Consider the following 20,946-nt stretch of genomic DNA (forward strand, 5'->3'; position numbering starts at 1 on the left):
CAATCGTAAGATAGGCGAGGCAAAGAAATGAAATGCTTGCTCAAATGGTATATTTATTACCCGATCTATCAAGGCCACCATGCAAACATCTGTGTTAGTTTATGTTCCTGTCTAGCTCCACACGGCCTTGAATGATGCTGTTGAATGTGGAGGGAGTCGAGATGCAGTCAGACAGGCAGTATCTTTGAGCTGCCAGTGCCTCCAGGGTTCTGGTGCTCTGTTGTAGCGGGGGAAAACCTAATGGACCTAATTACCATGCTAGGCTACTATAACTAAATGGATGGGAAGGATGCGGTAAAAGAAACATATCAGTATTCCTCTATTGGGTAACGTTAATAGAAGTCATAGATATGCAATGTAAGATTTAAATTGAGTTGACTGAAACCCTGATGTTAGAGTGAGTCATACTGTGCAGTAACTGAAACATCATCACGTTAAATGGTTATATATAATGTAAAAATACAGGTTGTGTTAAAGTAAATTATGATGCTTTATTATATCCAAATCCACATTATAAATGCCTGTAAGACAATATATATGCTCATATATCAGCTCCCCTCATATTTGGTCAAAAGCAAACGTTCAATGCAATCAACAATGTGAGTGATTCGACACATTTATCATGATCCGAAGCACCATCATGTCTGTAAATCAGTCTATTTCCATTCTACACCAGCTCCCACATTCTAGACTAATGGCAAATGATCCCTTGTGGTGCAGCATCTTTTTCCATCTCGCTGCCAATTGTACAGGACATCTTTCACATTCTGTCTCTTCTTTGACATTGTCCCCTTTGGGTTGCCAAAGCAGGCAAGGAATACACAATACGTAGGTGGATCTTCACACCAGTATCTGACTGGAATACTGATTGAAAACATGATGCGCAAGTCGGATCTTTTTCTCTAATTTCAATGGCTTCCAATTTCTTACTTTGAACATTTGCGCACACCTTCAGAGCATCATAAAGGGTTGAAACATGAACATGAAATGTTGAGAAAACATAGTCTCAGTTTACTGTGAACCCATAACAAGTGAGGTTATGTGATTGTGACCAGCCTGTGTATCAGTAGAAGAAATTCAGGTACCTGAATATGAAATATAATGCCATATTCAACGGATACCAAAGGGCATTTTAAGCATCCTCATGCAACGGCTGGCATGCGGCGGGGAACCAAACAGAATGCAAAAATAATCAAACATCCACTCCCTCTCGCTCTAATCTCCATGACTTTCTGCACTATGGCTGATAAAGTCCATTAGAGTGAAGTTAATATATCGAGACTTGACACATTTGGCCTCTGAAGTAAAGGCACCGCGTTTCCCCTCCTCCCCCACACACATCATCAGTGAGATGACGGCAAGAATAATGTGCTGCACATATGGGAGCAGTCCAGTACACGACACAGTAAACAGGCTCAGTGCATGATTGTGAACAAGAGATGTCTGAGAGCGGTGCAGACCAGCCACAGTCTCATGTGAATAACTGGGATATGTTATTTAGGCAGATATACTGCAATGACGGGATGTGTACATAAACATTTTGCTCCGTTATACGTGCAGTGGATGATTTACATTAATTTACTATGAAGACTTAACTGAGAGGAGCCGAGATCCTGAAGAATTCCAAAGAAGCTTCCTCCCAGTAGACTGAACTTTACATCAAGAAGAAACCTGGTTAGCATTCAAATCATGAGCCTCTTGGCTAGTTTTAAAAAAGAAATGTCAGGTCATTATAGATCACAATTTTTGCTGGGGTAAAACGAATACATGAAACCTTTATTACCCACAAGGCAGAGCAGCAACAGAGAAAAAGACACCTTCAGAATAATTCCTTTCTTCTCCTGGTTTACTGGTCAGATCAGACTCTCTCCTCCCCCCCCCCCCCCTCCGTGCTTCTTTTACAAGTTCCTGGGCCAGTCATGTCAGGGTCACTGCCTAATCACATTAGGGCTTGATCAAAGTTGCAAGAGCAAGAGGGAGAGCAGGAGAACCTCATTTCTCACAGTGTGGGGATTAAACTTCCAGCAACATCTCAGGATCATCGGCAGCGCGCCACGTCCCACAGGCCCCACAAAAGGCTTCAGCTGAGTGGTGGGTGGTGGACAAGCTGCTGAACCTGTTGTAATCTGGAAGATAGAATACAGAGGGCAAATCCAGGCTCCATGTGCTGGGCCAAGATAGATGATCAGCCGGATAAAATATAAAATAAAATACAGGGACTAAATCACTGCCGCGGATGTCTCTGAGGTGGGTGATCAAATGATCTTAACTTTCCAGCATGGGGAGACTGCTGGAGTAGTAGTTCCCAGACACACGTATCAATATTTCACAGGAGGAGTTAGCAGCTTTAAGATTGTTTGAATTCACACTTACATCGCCCTCAGTCACCCAAATCCCCACATTTACGGAGATACATTTATAGGTATGTGGTTTCACATGATTCCCATGCATCTTCACATAATGTGGATGATGAAAAAATGTGAAAGAACACATTCAATGTGAGATTCCCACCTAACAGTAACAAATGTCAAAACTTGTTAGGGCTGCATTATCCAAATGTTAGACAATGTCCAATTTTCATGGTCATTTAGGTGGATAGGGATATTGATATGTTTTATTTTTGAGAAATATTCCATTTAATTGGTTTCCACCAGAAGAGTTTATTAATTAAATAAAAATTATTTCTTAATATCTGTCTTGATTCATGACAAAACATTACACTTTGTAAGTGTCCTCTAATCAAGCAAACATTCCAATAAACAAAACTTGAACGGTAACATTTTCAAATATTATGTTTATCTGAAACAGAATTCTATTCAAAACAGAAAAATAGACAATTCTGCCCAAAGGGTAATTGGTGTATATTTTGCTGTCTGGTAATAACATTTGAACGCCTGGTTTCTCACACTTTGTCCCTGCTGGCCTATACACTGACTACCCGCCTGTTACATCAAAGCAAGACAAAGGCTCTGAGTAGCTATCCATTATTCGTTCTTCACAAAGCTGTAGCATTTAAACTTCTGTTTTTGAGCTGCCTGGCGGTTCTGAGCAACTCTAGCTTTTTTGTTTGATCCTTTTTTCTCTGTCCCTGTGAATCTGAAATAGAAATTACATGACTTGCCTTGAGAGAGAATGACAACGCCTCCCACCACTTTTTTCCATTATATGATCATGTCCTTTCTCTTTCTTTATACATTATGACAATAATACATTCTCCTGCTTAGCTCATCTGAACTAATAATCAGAGCGTAAACAAGCAAGGAACTCTATTATCAACTACACATCTCTGAGGATAAAAATATCAGTTGATACGCTTGCATAGTTAAAGTTAGGAGGCTGGCAACTTCCTAGATTTCTATCTGCGATTGCAATTCTATCCACATTTTCCACATTGATGGATCTGCTTATTGTTTCTCACAGAGTGTTTTCTGATCTGGTGTCTCTTTTCTCAGCACAACATTGTTCGACAGTGGCTGCCAACACATTTACAAATGACCATTATTCGTATGGCCATTTTCTGACCTACCACTGTTATTGTTAGGCTTTAGTTAGGTTTAACCAAAAGCACTCTTGTAATGGAAAAATTGCAGACATGCAACAGCTGTCAACCCGTTCTCACTCCCAATGCGTCTAATCCCACAGCTTGGTCAATGCTACTCGGCGGCTCAAAGTTAGCGTGTGTTTCCGATGCACGGGGCTTACAACCAACACACCTTGAACCTTCTTACTCGCTCAGAGCAACCAAAATAGTATAAAGTGCAAGATAGTCCACTCACAGGGCAGGCAGGGAGGTGGTGAATGTGTCAAAAAATTGATTTGTTGACCAGGGGAACGTTTTACGTGTCTTGTGCGAATCCAATAATAAGTGTTTACATTTAGTCACTTCAGTCAGTAGTCACGTGAGTCGTTAGTCAGTCGCTAGACAACCATGTTAACCATGTTAGCTAAGTTAACGTCAACCAGGCTCTTTTTCTAAACCTGATTAAGTGGTTATGTTGATTAAAACCTAAACTTCCCGTGAAGTCAGACGTTTATTTTGATAAGACACTATGCATGCAACTAGCGTATATTGACACAGTGGCCCTGACACGTCCAAAACTGACGTTGGAGGGGTACGTTGTCGGTCATAGTTCGAAGCTTAGGAGCACTTACCAAGCTGCGGTATTCAACGGATTGGGGTGAGAAATGTGTTGTTCATGTTAAAGTCACAAGCTTCTTGTTTTCAAACCACACATTTAGACCTCCTCGTATTAAAGTTTTGTGATGCGATAACACAAATATGTTACTTCCTTGTTGATTGTGAGTCATAATTCAGCACCATTTGAACCACAAGAAACAAACAGTAGGTGTAGTGTTTTAGGCATTTAAACAAAGAACCTGCTGTTTTAAAGCCTCACTTTGGAAGGGACTGACAAATAGCATATTACTGTTTAGGTATGAGGACTAGTTGGTAAAATCAGTTTCTCATCAAGAAATCATCTGTTACATTTGGACTGTGAATAAAATGTACAATATTACAGTACAAAACACAATTGTGTGACACATGAAGACCAGTTGCAGTCTCATTTTATGACCAACGATTTCTTTGTGAGCTCTATGCTGACACTGTAGAAGACGAATAAAGCCATAGAGCACAGTGAGGTGCAGCACAACCTTCTATCAGTCATCAAAAAAAACCTTGTTTTGATTTCCCCCTGCAGCTCCATGTGATGCTGATGATGCAGGACGACAAGCCACCAAACCTGTCCAATGAATGAGTTATCTGTCAGTCCATGTGACTTCATGTTTACCTCACTTGGTGTCTAATAAGTCACTGTGACCCCAAAATGGACAAGAACTCAAGGACAACAATGTATCATTTTTATTCTTTGTTCCAGACTAAAGGCACCAAATAGGTGTGATAAGGCAAGTCACAGCCGGTGCATCCTGTACTGTAGGCCGAGTAGGTGGTGTGGTGTTCACACTATCTTAGGCCTGGCAAATGTTTAAATATATTTATATTGTTTAGCATGTCTCAGTTTTTATACAGTAGTTACCTTAACCCTTGCCAGCCAGGAACAACTTTTGATTTCTCTCTTCACTACACCAACAAGGTAAAATGCGAATGACAAAATATGTTTTACAACTTAATGATTCCAATCTTTATCTATTTGTTAATAATAATAATAATAATAATAATAATAATACGTTTTATTTGTATAGAGCTTTAAAAAGGTTTATATATAAAAATAAAGTATATATAGTGTATTTACTATTAAACCAGGGCTAGGTAACCTTAGGCATGCATTCCTTCATTGGCATGTAACCAGTGGCACACTAGCAATAAGTGTGCAAGAGAGTTTTTTAGAAATGTGGAAGTGCCCCATCATCTGCATGCCAAACTACCTCTACACAGCCATAGGCAGTTGTACAGCCCGTTATTTATGGTAGATTGATTGATGTTTTTCCTCACACGCATTCCGAGAAGGCCGATCCTACTCAGCCCTTGCAGAAGTTTATTGCTGATGAACAACATTGGAGGAAGGTCGATAGGGTTAATGAGGTTTCATGTTTTTATAAGGATTGCAGCCTTCTAGAGTGCTCTCATATATAATTACAATGTCCTCATAATGGGAGAATATGTATTCAATTACATGTTGCTATGCACGCTATTTGGATGGAATGAAATTACAGATCTATTGGAGATTTAAATTTTGATTTGGTGTCATAATAAAACTCATTCAAACTTTCATGTTGATGTGGCTCACAAGCAATTCAAAAATTGTACTTCATATGGAAAAAGGTTGATGACTCCTGGCAAAGAGTTCACATGCCAATACAAATAACGCTACATATGGTTTTATTAACACACATAATTGTGCACATACTGTGGTCCATTGCTGCTACAGAAGGTTTTTTTCTTGGGGTTTTCTTGTGTCTATGCCCTTTTGTATCAACTTCAAAAACATGAAATGGGCTGTTCACTATGTGGATGATAAAAAAACAAAAACCTCTCTAACATACCAGCAGGAAGAGAGGCTCAATGTTTATTGCAGTTAAATTGACTTGTGAAACACACACAAAGCCAACTGTTCAGCAAACCATTGAGTACTACGGTCTGGATGGTTAATTAAATCAGTGTCATCTCCAATGTGATAAAACTGTACATATTGTGTATGAAACATAACAAGAGTATGGCAAAGCTAATACACATGCAGTGCCTGACTCCATTCAGAAAAGCCTCTGAATGTGCTGTGACATTTTTCTATGAAAAAAACTTCAATATTTTGGCTGATAAAGGGCGGTATTCTTGGCAGGTAATTTTTTAGTTTACAGCCCTTGGCAGTAAACTAAAAAGTTAATTTCAGACACTGCCTTCTTGTCACACCGACAAGGCAGAGCAAGATATTTTAACTTTCACAGCATGATTTCTTGCTCTGCTCATAGTGACATGGAGATTTTTATGATAACGTTGCACACTAACGAGGAACACTCCTCAAAGTTGGAAAGAGATTATGGTTCTATCAACAGCCAGAAGTAAACACACCACTGCCATCTCAATCAACATACAGACTCTAGACTCCATTTGGAGAATATATATATATGCCAGGGCTGTCATTTCACCTTGGATATGGAAATGTTTCATGAGCAGTATGGGAATAAAACTGTCTAGTTCAACTTGCCACATTGCACACCTGGGAATGCCATTAAAATACCAACATCAACCTTCTTTTTTAAGCTTTGTTCCATGCAAGTCTGCAACATAAACCTAGCAACGCAATGCTGCAAAGTGCTGCTTGTACGGCTAAATTGAGGTGGTGGTGTGGGATAGTCCCGGCTGTCCAGGCGTTTCATATTTCATTCATATCTGTCAGTTAGAGTACATCTCCCAGAGACATCTTGGAAATCAGAGTGGATATAAAGGTTTTGCTGCGTATTGTGGAGCCATGCAAGAAGAACAAACTGACACCCAAGTTTTATCTTAATGAATAGATGCTACAAAAGAGACAACATGTTTACTGCAGGCTAACAATCTGAATATCTAAGATCTTCAGGGTTTTGAATTTGTCTCCTCGGACAGATTATTACCACTGTCTTTTGGGCTCTTGTCTTTTGTAGTTTACTGCTCTGCTGAATGTGTTTACTTATCCGTGGGGAGCACAATCAAGGGGAAATTGCATGTTCATGGCGCAGATAACACAGACACTTTTGCTGAGGCCAATTTATCTCAGAAGCAAACTGTCACCAAGTCTTTCAGTGCAGGTATTCTCTAGATTACACCGTCTTCCTGGGTGTACGGACTTCAACAATAATCTCACACTTTTAAGGGTATCACACGGGGGAATTTTTTGCCTGGGTAAGCTTGTCCGTACCTCCAACCAACATCTCTATCAAAGTATTCTGTAATGATGCAGCTGGTGTAACAGAGCAGGCGATCATGCCTAATAACAAGCTCACAGTACCCACAAAAAGGCAGATCCTTTCCAATAAAAATAAGGCTGCACTCTCTACATTTATGAAAAATGAACTCTCCAGGGAAGGCTAAAACCTTAAATCTCTTCCACATACAGGGAGAGGACCTCAGACAGTCTCCCTTTAGCTCGGCTTCTCACTCTTTTGTCCACAAACCAGCAGCGCAAGTACTATCTAATGAGATGCTAATCCTGGCATCTTACGCTGGTGTTTGGAGGGGTGAGGGTTTTATTTATTCAGTGGCATCTACTCTGTATACAGGAGATGTCTGGTGAGATCAGGCCATAGTCCTGCATAACCTGCATCAGAAAGAGGCCCGGTTAAAGGTGACCTCTTCTGAGAATCATCATAAGCTCTATGAGAACCAGTTTTGATTCATTTTTCACCTCATAACTGAATATTAAAAGTTGTAAATTCAATGATTCAGAGGCGTAAAAAAAGAGAACCGGCTTTGTTTTGGTCATATTGAAAAGGAGATTTGATGAGTGAAATTCATATTGACACTTCGCTCCTATTGTTATTCTGGTAAAAGTTCATTTGCATATTATTTATTTGGAATATATTGCTTGAATTAATACAAATGTAGTTTTCTTTTCGAAGCTCTCATCCTTAGATATTTTTTGATATTTTTCTAAGCAGCTTCATAAGAGCGGCTGACTTCCTTCAAGCAGGAAGGAAATGAAGCAAATAAAGGCTTGATTTGGAGCACTTGAGCCTCATATGGCAGGTGGAAACAAGGGGGGAGGCTCTAATTCTGCTCTCAAGCCAGCTGGTCCTGCAGCCAATCTCACTGACCACTCTGTTTCCCACTGAGCTGTTTCGGACGAAAGGAATTGTGCCAAGAGGTGTGGCAACTCTCTCTCTCTTCAAATCACCTTACAGGCTTTACAAGGCTCTCTCCGGTTATAATCGTAACATAATCATGCCCACTACATCTATTGATTTGTTCAGGGTGAACTTCCACTGGAGCGGCCAAATGGTATCCTTAGGCAGAGCTCGTGCCAAGAGAGATATGATGACACCAATTAGATTACACTGATATTCAAATACGCAATAGATTTATGTGGCGTGGAGTGAGTGTCTCAGACTTACTCGGCTTACGGTGAAGCTCGGTAATTTATCCAGTTGTCGCGCTGTCCCAGAAGTCCCTCAATGTCATGCTAATTAATTATTTATCATTACCTAAACACAGTAATTAGTTGTAAGTTTAAGGGCATGCTTTCACGGAAGACATGTTCAATCTGTCCCTGGGGATAACTTTCATCATGGTATACATACCAATTATTTATTAATATCCTGCTAATTCTTTTTAGAGCAGAAAAAGTGAAGGTCAGAGAGGGAGAAAAAAGCCACAGTGATTTGCGAGTGAAGCCCACTGACATTTATCCCTTCCCGTGGACTTTCAAGATCTGTTTAGAAAGATGTCATTGCCCCCTTTCCTTATTCTCAAAGTGAATGTCAAGGACAGGCGTAAACAGTGATGCCATACCTCATTACTGGCCATATTTATTCTAAGGAGATGCCCTTATCACAGTGATTTGTAATTAAATGGATGAGACGGCAATTTTGAAAAGATCTGTCATTTTCTCCTTCCAAGTTCTTGGAGGGGGTGGGGGGTGGGGGGTGTTTAATAGATGAGCTATTTGTCTTTTCCAGCCATGATGCATGTTATATGCTTTCCATCTCAATGCAAGATCAGACAATCACAGTTTGAGTGGGTCTAATTATAGCAGCCTCCAATGAGTTGGCATTAAACTACAGAAGCGCACAGACATCTGGTAATAATTGGCACACTCAGAAAGGGTCCGTGGCATTTTACAGATGTACCTGTGCACTGTTTGAAATGTGTCGGGACACCCATTAACTCATTTTGAGATGAAACCGAAAGTGCAAGAAACTGTAACTAGGAACTCATACCTCCTAACTTCAAATGCTCCATCTGATGTTAAGGGCACCTCAAATGCCACATCGGCAGGATCTTAAAAGGTAGCAAAAGAAAGAAAAGAGATTCATGTTTACTTATTAATAATGTGTTAGAGGACAGACCTTTCTATGCTACAAAGTGCAAACTTACTTTAGTTGTTTTTAACATTTATCTTTGCAATAATTTGGTGCAAAACTGCTCTAACATTAATTACATCGACTATCTTTCGTAATTACACATTTGCTATGGCTTATAATTTATAATAAGTAAATACTATAGATTTACCCATGTACACTATAGTAGCTTTAACCGTAAAATCAGCAAATCAAATATCTAAAAAAGTAGTATGGGCTTAAATATCACCTGAAAATGAAACACGATTATCAACAAGCAGCTCCCACAGATGGTTAAAAAAGGTTTTTAATGTTATACAATGTCGATGATGCTTTGCCCTTATGTGTCTCATAAATATAAGCATTTTATGTGGTCTAAGTAAAATCTAGGACAGTAGGCTATTAATGGCCAAGGGACTCCTCTCCTGGGGCAACAGTGTTAATCGGAGCAATAGGTCTCCTTCCTCCTGGATCAATGTCAGCACAAATTTCAGATTGCTTTCCTGATGTGCGCCAAGTTATCTGTGATTCAACTTTAATAGGTTATTGAACGGGGCCAGCATTTAGGGAGCCGGGCCGTATTTCACGTTATTGACAATCAAATGCACACAACTTTCTCATTAGCATGCGTTAGGAAAACACAGAATTAATCTTGACTACACCATCAGGGAACATGACTAGAGTCACACGCTTGTTTAAACAAACATGCCTAACAGTGGTGTCTGCATCACGTGAGGAGGGGACATGAGGAAGGTAGGTAAATACAGCCTGACAGACGTTACACTGGACAAAAAGCTTTTGTGTTAACTGAAGGAGAAGCATGGGAAGAATAAAAAAAGGATGAGCGGAAACCACATTGTTTTTCTTTCTAAAAATAAATGAAACATTGCATTATACATGGATAATGATAAAGCAATCCACAATATCATCTTTAATGTTGCAAGACCTCAGTGCATCGTGGCTCCACTCACTGTCGTTTTGGATAAAATCACCGTTTTCAGCATGAAAGCCACTTCAAAGATTTGTAGTGCATAAATCTAGTATCTCTGTTATGCAGGGCAAAAGAGGTCTAGATGTTTCACATTTATTTGACCAATAAATTGGTATCAATTTGAAGAATACAGTGTAATGGAAAGTCATCCATTTTCATATTCTTTACAATTACACTGAAGTACACACACACACACACACACACACACACACACACACACACACACACACACACACACACACACACACACACACACACACACACACACACATGCACTAACAGCTATGCAAATAGCACGTCCAAATGTCATTAGGACTTATGATGGGCTTGACTCTCCTGCTTTAAGTAAGCTCATTATACTGTAATGCATTTGGTCTGACAATTCCTAACAGAAATGCAGCAGTTGGATGACAAAATGAGTGGTGGCCATTCAAACTGCCTGTGCTAAATCAGATGACATTTCACTGCACCTGAAGGTCAAGTGTTTTTGTCAACATGGACAGAGCCTGACGAGGAAGCTGCCAACATCAGGTGAAAGATTCACGGTCCATGTATTACTCAACAAGAAGTGCACATAACACGTCCGAGAAGAGGGAGGTTATTGTGTGTTGTTTAAAAGGTAGATTTGAACTGTTATAATAAAGGCTTGCATGTGGAGTGATAATATCCATTTGTCTAGGGAGTGGCATTGTTGTATTTAAGGCTTTTGTCATTTTATAAAGTGTGAAACAATAAAGAAAGAACACATGCATTTCTTTAAAGATTGACAGAAAGTGCAGAGAAAATGAAAAACAGCAAAAAAAAAAAGAACAAGTGTTTTGGAAGCACATTATTTTGTCTCAACATTTTCGGACGTGTTATCTTTCCCAACAAATCCTGTTCAGTCTAAAAAAACTAAGAAAACATTAGCCAGTTCCCACAGCTATTCATCAACTCAACTATGTCATAAAGTTCAAGTAGCTTGCCATGCTTTGCTGTTTTGTAGCTTTGTTGCTCGTATCGTGAACATAGCATGAAGGTTTGTATTTAAGACGTCCAGGTTTAAGATCTGTGAAGCAGTCAGAAATTGCAATATTGGTCAGAAAAATGACAATCAGCCTCAACAAGCACTGGAGCCCACTGAATAACCAAGATGCCAACGTTATTTTATTTTATTTACATTTTGTTGGTATATAATATTGATCTGACTGGCTTCACTGCAACAGTTGCTCTTATACAGCAATGTTACAAAAAGCAACCTTAATTTGAATTTGCTGACATTTTTTTTAATCAGCCATTGATTCCTCTCCGCTATATGACCAAGGTTCCTCAACAGCAATTGGCTTATTGTTGACCAGTGGGAGCTACTGACATTAGGAGGGCAATAACTTGAATTATTCATTACTTTCTTAGATAGGATATTGTTCCTTACTCCTGGTATACATTATTGAGTTCTTTATGCCAGGTATTTACAGTCGGTATGAACATTACTATGGAGGAAAAAAAGTGTTTGGTGCATTTGCTGCTGACCCAACCTCGAAGCCATTTGACCAATCATTGCATGCATCTCCCAAGAGAAAGCTAGAAGGTATGCCAAATGTCATCATACACGCAGGTCTGTAAAGGTGGTTTACACCAAAAAGGCACATAGATTCAGACCAAATATCACACCTGTCATGACACCTTAGAGTTTATGTACTACAGTTCAAATCTTGGTTGCATAACTGTTGCCAACAGTAATGTAGCCGGAGAGGGAAAAAAAAAAGGGATGTTAAAAAGCATGTATTTTATGTCAACCACATCTCATGGGAAGACATAAAAATACACAAAATATCCCTATCTTTTCAATCTCGCATTTCATTTTTTTCATGGGTCATATATACGCTACTCTTTGCGTAATTTATATGTCACAGGTTTAATGTTGTGAAACAGCTTCTCGCATGTCACTTAAAGCAATGCATTATTGGGAAGTGGTCACGATTATGTTAAGGCCACGTTTAGGAAAAGCATCATGGCCGGTCTTAAAATAACTACTTGAACTAAGTCAAAAATGTACGTTTACAACATAAGTGCAGAACAAAAGGTCTCTTGCGTTTGGTAACAAAAAGCAGCAAGGGGCACAGGCAAGTGTTTGACATTAGATCTAATAAAGAATAAGGGCCTAGTGTCCAGCCAAGCGAACAGACGAGGACTTCATGTTTAGACTATGCCAGGGGGGCGGCTGTGGCGTAGTGGAGAGCAAGGTAGTTCTCCAATCAGAGGGTCGGTGGTTCGATACCCGGCTTCGGCAGTCGATGTGTCCTTGGGCAAGACACTTAACCCCAAGTTGCTCCTGAAGGCTTGCCATCGGTGTGGACTGGATGTTGCATGAATGTTAGTTAGAGTGCATGGTAGCCTGTCATCAGTGTGTGAATGGGTGAATGATATGTAATATACTACTGATTGTAAGTCGCTTTGGATAAAAGCGTCTGCTAAATGACTAATGTAATGTAAATATTCACTATGACATTTGTGTTATTATATATATAGTATGCTATTTCCATCGGCTGATTTCTAGCCAGCTGACATTTTCATCTCAGTCACACTGGCCATGATATCTACATTTCAAATCTATTTAAAATATTGAATATAAACAGTAGCATCGAACATATTGTAAGGTGTTCATGGTCTTCTAGCAGTGAAGACCAGTTATAACACCTCTCTGACACGTCCTCACCCGTAGAGCTTGAGTTCTTTTTTCTGAGCTTTGGCCATGAGCATTCTTCTGCCTTATTTTAATGGCCTTTAGTTTAGAAAAACAATTTAATAATTCTTGACAGTTTCACCTCAATTTGGAATCGAACAAGTAACAAACTGGCAAAGCACTCTGCTGTATTATAAACTTCAAGCTTGGCTCCGTATATCTTTTGAAGGTTTCACATAATCTGGTAGACGTTCCTCATTTAACAGTCACCACTGCTCTCTCTCTTGTATTCTGCAGACTTCCCACCACAGCAGCTCTTTGGAAGCATTGCAATACATTGTTGGGTAACCACTTTTCTCTCGGTCATGCTAGTTCTTGTATTGTTAGCTCTCTTTTTGGCATCTATTCCGGTAAAATGTTGTAACACAGCGACAGTTGAGGTGTGTTTTGAGATTCTTCTTTTAGTTCAAATTCACAAACTGCCAAACTGCTGCCAGGAGACATTAAGCGCTTACGTTTAATACTTCCTGGTTTGAACTCAAAATGATCCCACACATTGCTCTCTCATTTGAAACCTCTACATTCGTGGCTGAAATCCGTCATCTCAAACTTGCACTTATTTTATGAGTAACGTGATACATTCAAATTCCTTCTGTGCAGCTCGTAGGCATTTAAGATAAATAATCAATAATCAATTCAAGTTAAGGTTTCATTAGGGCAAATAAAAATATTGCATTGAACCGAGTTACATTGTAAGGTGTCTCTATTTTTTTGTCCACCTCCTGCATGCGCTATCTCTCCCAAAGCAATTAAACCACACGAGCGAGGGGGGATGAAGAAGCACGAACCCATTATGTGGTGGTGGCCTAAAAGCAAGCTTGGTTAATTTTTCAGAGGAATTTCCACTAATGTATTCAGAGACTGGGAAACATGACAAAATAAAAAGCTCACATTGGCAGCTGAGAAGAAAAGTGTGCGTCTAAAGTGTGCTCGGCGAAAGGCTTTCATAACCGTAGTCATCATGAACGGTGAATGCTATTCATCATCAATGTAAATAATAAGAAAAATAAATAGAAAAAGGGCCTAATTATGATGGATGTGCAATGGTGCTGAAAGTTGAAGCCTTATATATTTTTAAGATAAATGCATAGCCGCTACTTCAATAATTGATTTGCCTTATTCAAACAGAAATCAAAGTACTTTCCGAAACACACTGATAATATTAATCAGTTCTTTTTAAAATGATCTTTGGGAATGATACCAGTATTGTTGGCAGTGTTTTGAGTCTGGTTCATATGTTTTGGTTTGATGAGGTCCACTGAGGCAAATGAAACCTTTCAAACTCATAATACAGACCCAACTTGTAAATGCCACAACAATATATTAGCACAGTTGATGTGGAGAACATGTCCAATATGGAACTAGAGGAGAAGCTAACATACACGCCATTACCCCTGAGACACTGCAACACGCTTTTTCTTTTGCAAGAACTAATTCCAATTCAGCGATCTTTGAGTTTGTTAAATTTCTGAGTAATTTAATCAGGCCCAAGGGCGCATTCTCCATCAAAACTCCCTCTTGCTCTTTATTAGGTGGATCCTGATTCAGACAGTGCTGTTCTTGGGGAACTTCAACATCAATCAACTCCATATGAAAAATCCCTATTTTGACTTTTGGGTCTGACTTTAAATTTGATTCCACTTCCCCCCCATCCCCCACACACGAGTCCAAGCCGTGAGTCATCTCGTGTTGTTCAATAATTTCTGCGCCCTTTCGGAAAAAGGTAGACAGATTATATTGATTGATTTGGGCTGGATGTATACGCTAAAACAAACAGATATCTTGCTCTAAAGATCAAATTCTTCCTCAACTCCGGCGGCGTTAACAAATGCGGCTGAGACTGGGTCCAAAACACAGACACAAGATAATTAGTCACACCGAGCTTGGAGTAGGAAGGGCAGGGAAGCAATCTGACTGAAGGATGTATCGATCCTGCAGAGAGGGAGGGGCACCCAGTCAGGAGTCATGATCAATCTTTAGAGCCGACTCTCTCAATCTGTGATGAAACCTGTGTGTGTTTGTATGGGGAAGCATTCTATCTACACTATACACACTCTAAATGCACATGTTCGTGTAGGTGTGTGTCTGTGTGTGTGTGTGTGTGTGCGTGTGCAGCCACATTAACACTACCAACAGCTTGGTGTATGACTTGTCAGAAAGAGACAAATGTCTGTGTGAGTAAAAGACTCCCCGGGGTTAGAGGAGGGGGGGTTTGGCGGTACCACAACATCCGAAGCCTTTATCATTGAGTTAAAAGCCATCCCTGAGCCGGAGATTCTCCCCATCAAACCAAACGCTCCAAACCGTGGCACAGTGAGAGCGTTTTAAAACCGGCTCAGGGAGTGATAGAAAAGGTAAATCTTCCCAAATATAAACTGTTTGCATATTGGTGTTATCCAGTGGCTGGTCACAGGTGGGTTTCATCTGATTAGACAGTGGTGATGCATATCAGGAGGTGCAGCCAACCAATTGCACTGTAATTCATCTTCCTCTGATAGAAGGGGGAGGAGGAGGAGGAAGGAGTGCAGTGGGACTGAAGTGGGTTGTAAAAGCTGCAGTCCTCCCTTAAGCCTTGAAAGATATGGGATCAATGTTCAGTTATTTATTTTTGCATTTTGCAAGAAGGGTAAAATAACAAGAAAAAAAAAAGACAAGAAAAGGCAGCCAAAGTGTTAGTTTTGTTTCTGGGTTTGTGGGGGTGTAATAATGCTCAGCGCCAGCCCCACAGGGTTGGGTGTGTGGATCGGATATCAGACAGCACGCTAAGCTGCAGGGACACCCACGGCAGTGGAACTGTAGACGGCTAATTGACAGGCTGTTGGAGACGAAGCAGGTCCAGATAGCCAGTCACTTTCACGCTCCCACAATCCGAGATCTCCACCAGGGGAAGGCGGGCAGCACGGCACGGCGCGCATGTGTGAGTGTGTGCTCGTGTGGTGCGTATGCTGTCAAGGGGGTGTGTGCAAAGGTGGATGTCACTCTCGCATTTCATCTGCACATGGCAGACAGGCCATTTCAAACAAATATATCTAGACACACAGACACACACACACACACACACTCACAAATTGATATATATATCTATATATATATATATATATCTATATATATCTATATATATAAGATATATATATATATATTTAACTGAGAATGAAAGCCTGTGCAAGTGAGTTTTCGCAGGACTCTCAAACGACCGGGAGGATGTATTGCTCGTGGTCACAGGGAGGATCACACTTATTTCTACAGATGCTCGAAAACCACACACCGAGCAAGAGACAGACAAGTGGTGCGACCTTGCCCCTGAAAGTTATATAAAAAATTGTGCGTGGCTCCAGCACGACGGGAATATATAGAAATTGTTTTGCAAAAGAAGTAAGGCCGGGTTGCTGTAGCAGACATGTTGCCGGTTTGGTGACTCATCTCGGTATGCCTGCACCTCAAAGTCTGTACATTGCTGGTACAAACCCTATAGGTAAAATTCACACACACAAATCTAAAATGCTCCTATATGTACAGTCTTCTAGGTTCAAGCACATGCTCTACCCACCGCTCTTTATCATCAATTTGCTTTTCATATTTGGGTTGTTTATATGTACTGTATGTTCTTTGCTCGTGGTCTTTTTTTTCTGATGAAACACCCTTATTGAGATCAACTGACAATCATTTCGCTTATGTGCCATTTGTTCCCAGTATTGATTTACATTAATGTGGTTTAAGATTTAATCCCAGTGTGAAGGACAAAAGAGGAGCATCATCTATAGCTTATACTATTACACTTTCAATTATCTATAAAACACACAATAGGGACTCTAATCAGTGCAATGACAGATCGCAGGTGTGGAGCTCCTCAGTGTCGTCCCCGTTAACCCAGGTTTTTATAGCTCACCTCACATGCGCCCCTATAGCTGTTTAGTTATCTCCATGAATATATGCAGAAGGGATCTGTCCTTGCTGAGAGCAAAATCTGATAATGCAGCAGCAAACACAGCTGAGAGTCAGAGCAAACCAATTCAGAGCACTGTTTAAAAAAAGCCAAAGGGCTCGCTGCTCATCTCTGCGACAGCACAACACAATGGATGAACAATTATTCAGTGTTAGACTGGAAGAAAAATAATCTATTTATTCATGCCTGGTTAAATTAGCTTTATCTTCTGTGATTAATCCAAGTCAATAATGTAATCTTTAATTATAAAGAATGGCCTTATTACCTACGTCAAATAATCACGCCGGTCCACAATGCTGGAGAAGGAAAAACAAATTTCTCTGCTACGTGATTATGTATTTTCCTGCCATAAATTAGAGCACCCAGACAATTTTGTTCGGGGCCCTGAGACTGATATTTATTTAAATCTTTCAAACAGTTAATGCACAGAAGCCAATTAATGATTGTCTGTTATAACTAATAACTTAAAATGGACGAAAAAAAATATTCATACCCTTTAGTGTTTTTTGTGATTCATGCATTTTATAGCACACATTTGAGACAGTGGGTTTTGGCTAAATTAACCATTAAAATGTAATGATGAACTATAATTATTGTTATGTTATGTTAATTTTTAGCAATTATTTGAAATTCTTTGTGCAATAAAACAAAAATGGCAAAACCAGAGGTCTTTTGCACAGAATATTGTATTTTTCAGAAGAACCTTAAATGCTGGAAATCATTTCAATTATATTTCATCATGCATCTTTTCCGTGAGCCCCAAATCCATGTAGCTATTATCAAAATGAAACATCTGGAGCTTGCGGGATAATCAATCGAAAGAAAACACATTACAAGAGGCCGATCCTGAAGGAGGGCCCCATGAGAGGATGAATGATGGCCGATGTGTGCAGGAGACTTTTGTATGTGTGTGCATGTGGCTTTGTACATGCTTACGTGTGATTAATAGCTTAACACCTGTAGTAATGGCTTCCTTGCTCTAACAAATGATGAGCTATTTGTAGTTAGAAAATACACACTCACAAAAGCACGAGCTAAGGAGTGAATCCGTGTGACTGGGTTTGTGCCCATGTTGCTTTAACATTCTGCTCCCAGTCCTATCTCCCCTATGAACTCCCAGTTTTGTTCCCCACAAGGAGTCGGAGTAAGTGATTTTTCAAGTGTGGAGGCAGCAAGTAGCCTGTAACAAATCTATCTGACAGCCCCCCCTGAAAATGCAGATCACATAGCCGACAGAGAGGAAACAGCAGCTTGGGGGATTTACAACAGGATCTTAATCTGCACTGAAGTCACCCGGTGTCCAAAGAGAGCTACAGGACGCCGCGTAGACTGACACGGGACGGACATTTCCAAGATGTCAGAATTATCCGCTAATTAATGTACTCAGGGAGGACTGAGTGTCAAAGTGTCAGAGGACGTTGACGTCAAACACACTAGAAGCACATTATACACTTTTAGTCATGTTGTTGCCTCAGACTGAATTTCGTCAAACTCTTCAGCCCCCCCCCCCCCCGAGGAGCATGACATTTCCTTTTGCCTGATAGAACAAATTAGATTTCTGTAGGAGGGGTATCCATTCTCGTGACACAACTCTCAGTCTCCTGTATTAAAGACAACAAAGACAAATAAACACATCAATACGCTATTAGAGGATCCAAATGAGAAGCAGGGAAATGTCATTATTTCTTTGGTGTAATTTGGCACATCAGAGGTAATGCAGTGCCATCCATGTGATAAGACAGAATCTTTAGGTCTCAGGAAGGTGAGCATATCAATGTTCAACATACCCTATTAAGATTTGACACCCACACTTTATCATCTCTAAAGCAATTGCATATTCCTATTCCTGCTGGAGAGATGGGGAAATCCATCTCCTGCAAGGACAGTGCCTTTAATAAATAGTGCACAGAACACAGGCACAAACTCTCCCTCTTTCACCTGATCCCCCTCTTTCTCCCTCTCTCTCTCTCCCTCTTTTAAACACACACACACACACACACACACACACACACACACACACACACACACACACACACACACACACACACACACACACACACACACACACACACTTTCCCTCTCTCATAGAAATTGTTTCATTGCTTTTAGTCAATCTGGCTAATGCAAAAATCATGTATGTCTGTCTTTAAATATTTAATCCTAACAGCAGCGAGATTGAAATACAACGTTGAAGAAGCATTACTCCTTCCCTCCTGATAGGTACAAGAGCTCAGCGAGAGGGGAGAGAGCGAGAGAGAGAGAGAGAGAGAGAGAGAGAGAGGCAGGCTGCTCTGCAATGTCAGAAAGAGAGGGCGACAGGGAGAGACGGAAAAAAGAGAGGAAGAAGGGACTCTGCTATTTTCGATGACAATTTTGTTGCCACGCACTCTCAGCTACTGGAGTTGGAAGCAGCATTAAAGCACAGTTTGCCTTGGAAAAGTATACAACCACATACGACAGCTCCATGCTTCTCTTCTCTTCGGTAGCAGCCTTTGTTCTTCCGACATAATAGATTCTCGTACGGGCTGAAACACACGGCTGGAGAGAAGCACTGTTGCTTGCTTAGAACTTAGTGAGAAGAAATACAGCTCAATGACTGAGCCAAAGTCATGAATCTTGCATACGGGAGTGTATCGTGGGAACCACATGGCCCCTGGAGATGAGTACACGACACAAAGAGAATTTCAATTTCTCTTGCCTTAAAGTGTTCATTTTGCTTTCATGCTTATCGGTAGTTTTGTGTGAACAAGACGCGTCTCGTAAAGTTACGTTTGTATAATTCCTAAAATGTTACTTTTACTCAACTTGATTTGTAATAAAAAAAGTTTCGATAAAGACAACAAATCACGATGAAGTAGTATGATAAGAGTCTGACAAAGACAGAACTTTGAGAAACTTTTTTCACTCACCACAGAGAAGTCCTCGGCTGAACAGTTCTGTCCACTGAAATTGCAGCTCTTGAGCATCTCATCCAACTGATGTCCTGTCCTGTTGAAGATGTCCTGCATGTCAGGAGCAGGATACATTAAATCAGTAGGTTTGTGCCCATCCTTGTTTTTGGGGGGCAGACCTGTCAAGTTAGCCAGGTGGTAGATGTCGGCATCGGTGAGCGCGGAGAAGCGAAAGCGGTTGATGTTGCAGATGGTCACAGCGGGGAAAACCATCTCCGGGCTCGCTTCTTCATTCAGAGCCGTGACATGAGGGTGCTCCAGGTAAGAGATGGCACACTTAGCCGCTTGGTATAGAAACAGTGCCAGCGAAGTCAGAAAGGCAAGAGCCCAGAGAGTCTGCCGGATGCCCAGGCGACCAGAGACAAAGATGTGGTTAATCCCATGAAGAGAGCAGGAGTTAGCAAACCCGGCCAAGTCCTTAGCCGGAGGTGTGCAGCTCTCCTCAATCAGGCTCTCCTTGTCCCCATCCTGCTTGCTTTTCTGCTTCTCATCCTCTTCTGCAAATTTGATTTTGCAAACAAATTCGATAGGCATGGGGGCAGCCAGGTCTGCGTTTTGGTTTTTTTTGGTTTTTGATGGCAGCTATCAGCCCTGGATCACTTCTCTCACACTTCCTTGGCTTTTGTCCTCTGAGTAGGAAGCAACTCCAGAAAGAAGAGAAAAAGACAGGAGAGAGTTTGTTGCTGCTGCTGCCGTTGCTGCCTCTGCTGTGACTGATAGTGCTGCTGCTGCTTCTGCCGCCACGGCTCCTAGTGACTAGAGCGCTGCTGCTGCTGTGCTGCTACTGCTCTGAACGCTTGTCTCACTACTTGATCAGCTCACACAGTCTCGCTTATCAGCAGTAATACAG

At 40.7% G+C, this 20,946-nt stretch overlaps 1 protein-coding gene across 1 annotated transcript in view; it reads right to left on the reverse strand.

Annotated features, from left to right (window-relative positions):
* asic4a (acid-sensing (proton-gated) ion channel family member 4a) overlaps nt 1-20,630 on the reverse strand; it is a 75,102-nt gene extending 54,472 nt beyond the window's left edge. The window contains exon 1 of the mRNA XM_054615577.1: nt 20,055-20,630. Within this exon, the coding sequence (XP_054471552.1) occupies nt 20,055-20,630 (576 nt within the window). The remainder of the gene's footprint in view (nt 1-20,054) is intronic.
* Nucleotides 20,631-20,946: the final 316 nt, after the last annotated feature.

This window comes from Anoplopoma fimbria, chromosome 16, assembly GCF_027596085.1.
Source record: "Anoplopoma fimbria isolate UVic2021 breed Golden Eagle Sablefish chromosome 16, Afim_UVic_2022, whole genome shotgun sequence".
Classification (NCBI taxonomy): domain Eukaryota; kingdom Metazoa; phylum Chordata; class Actinopteri; order Perciformes; family Anoplopomatidae; genus Anoplopoma; species Anoplopoma fimbria.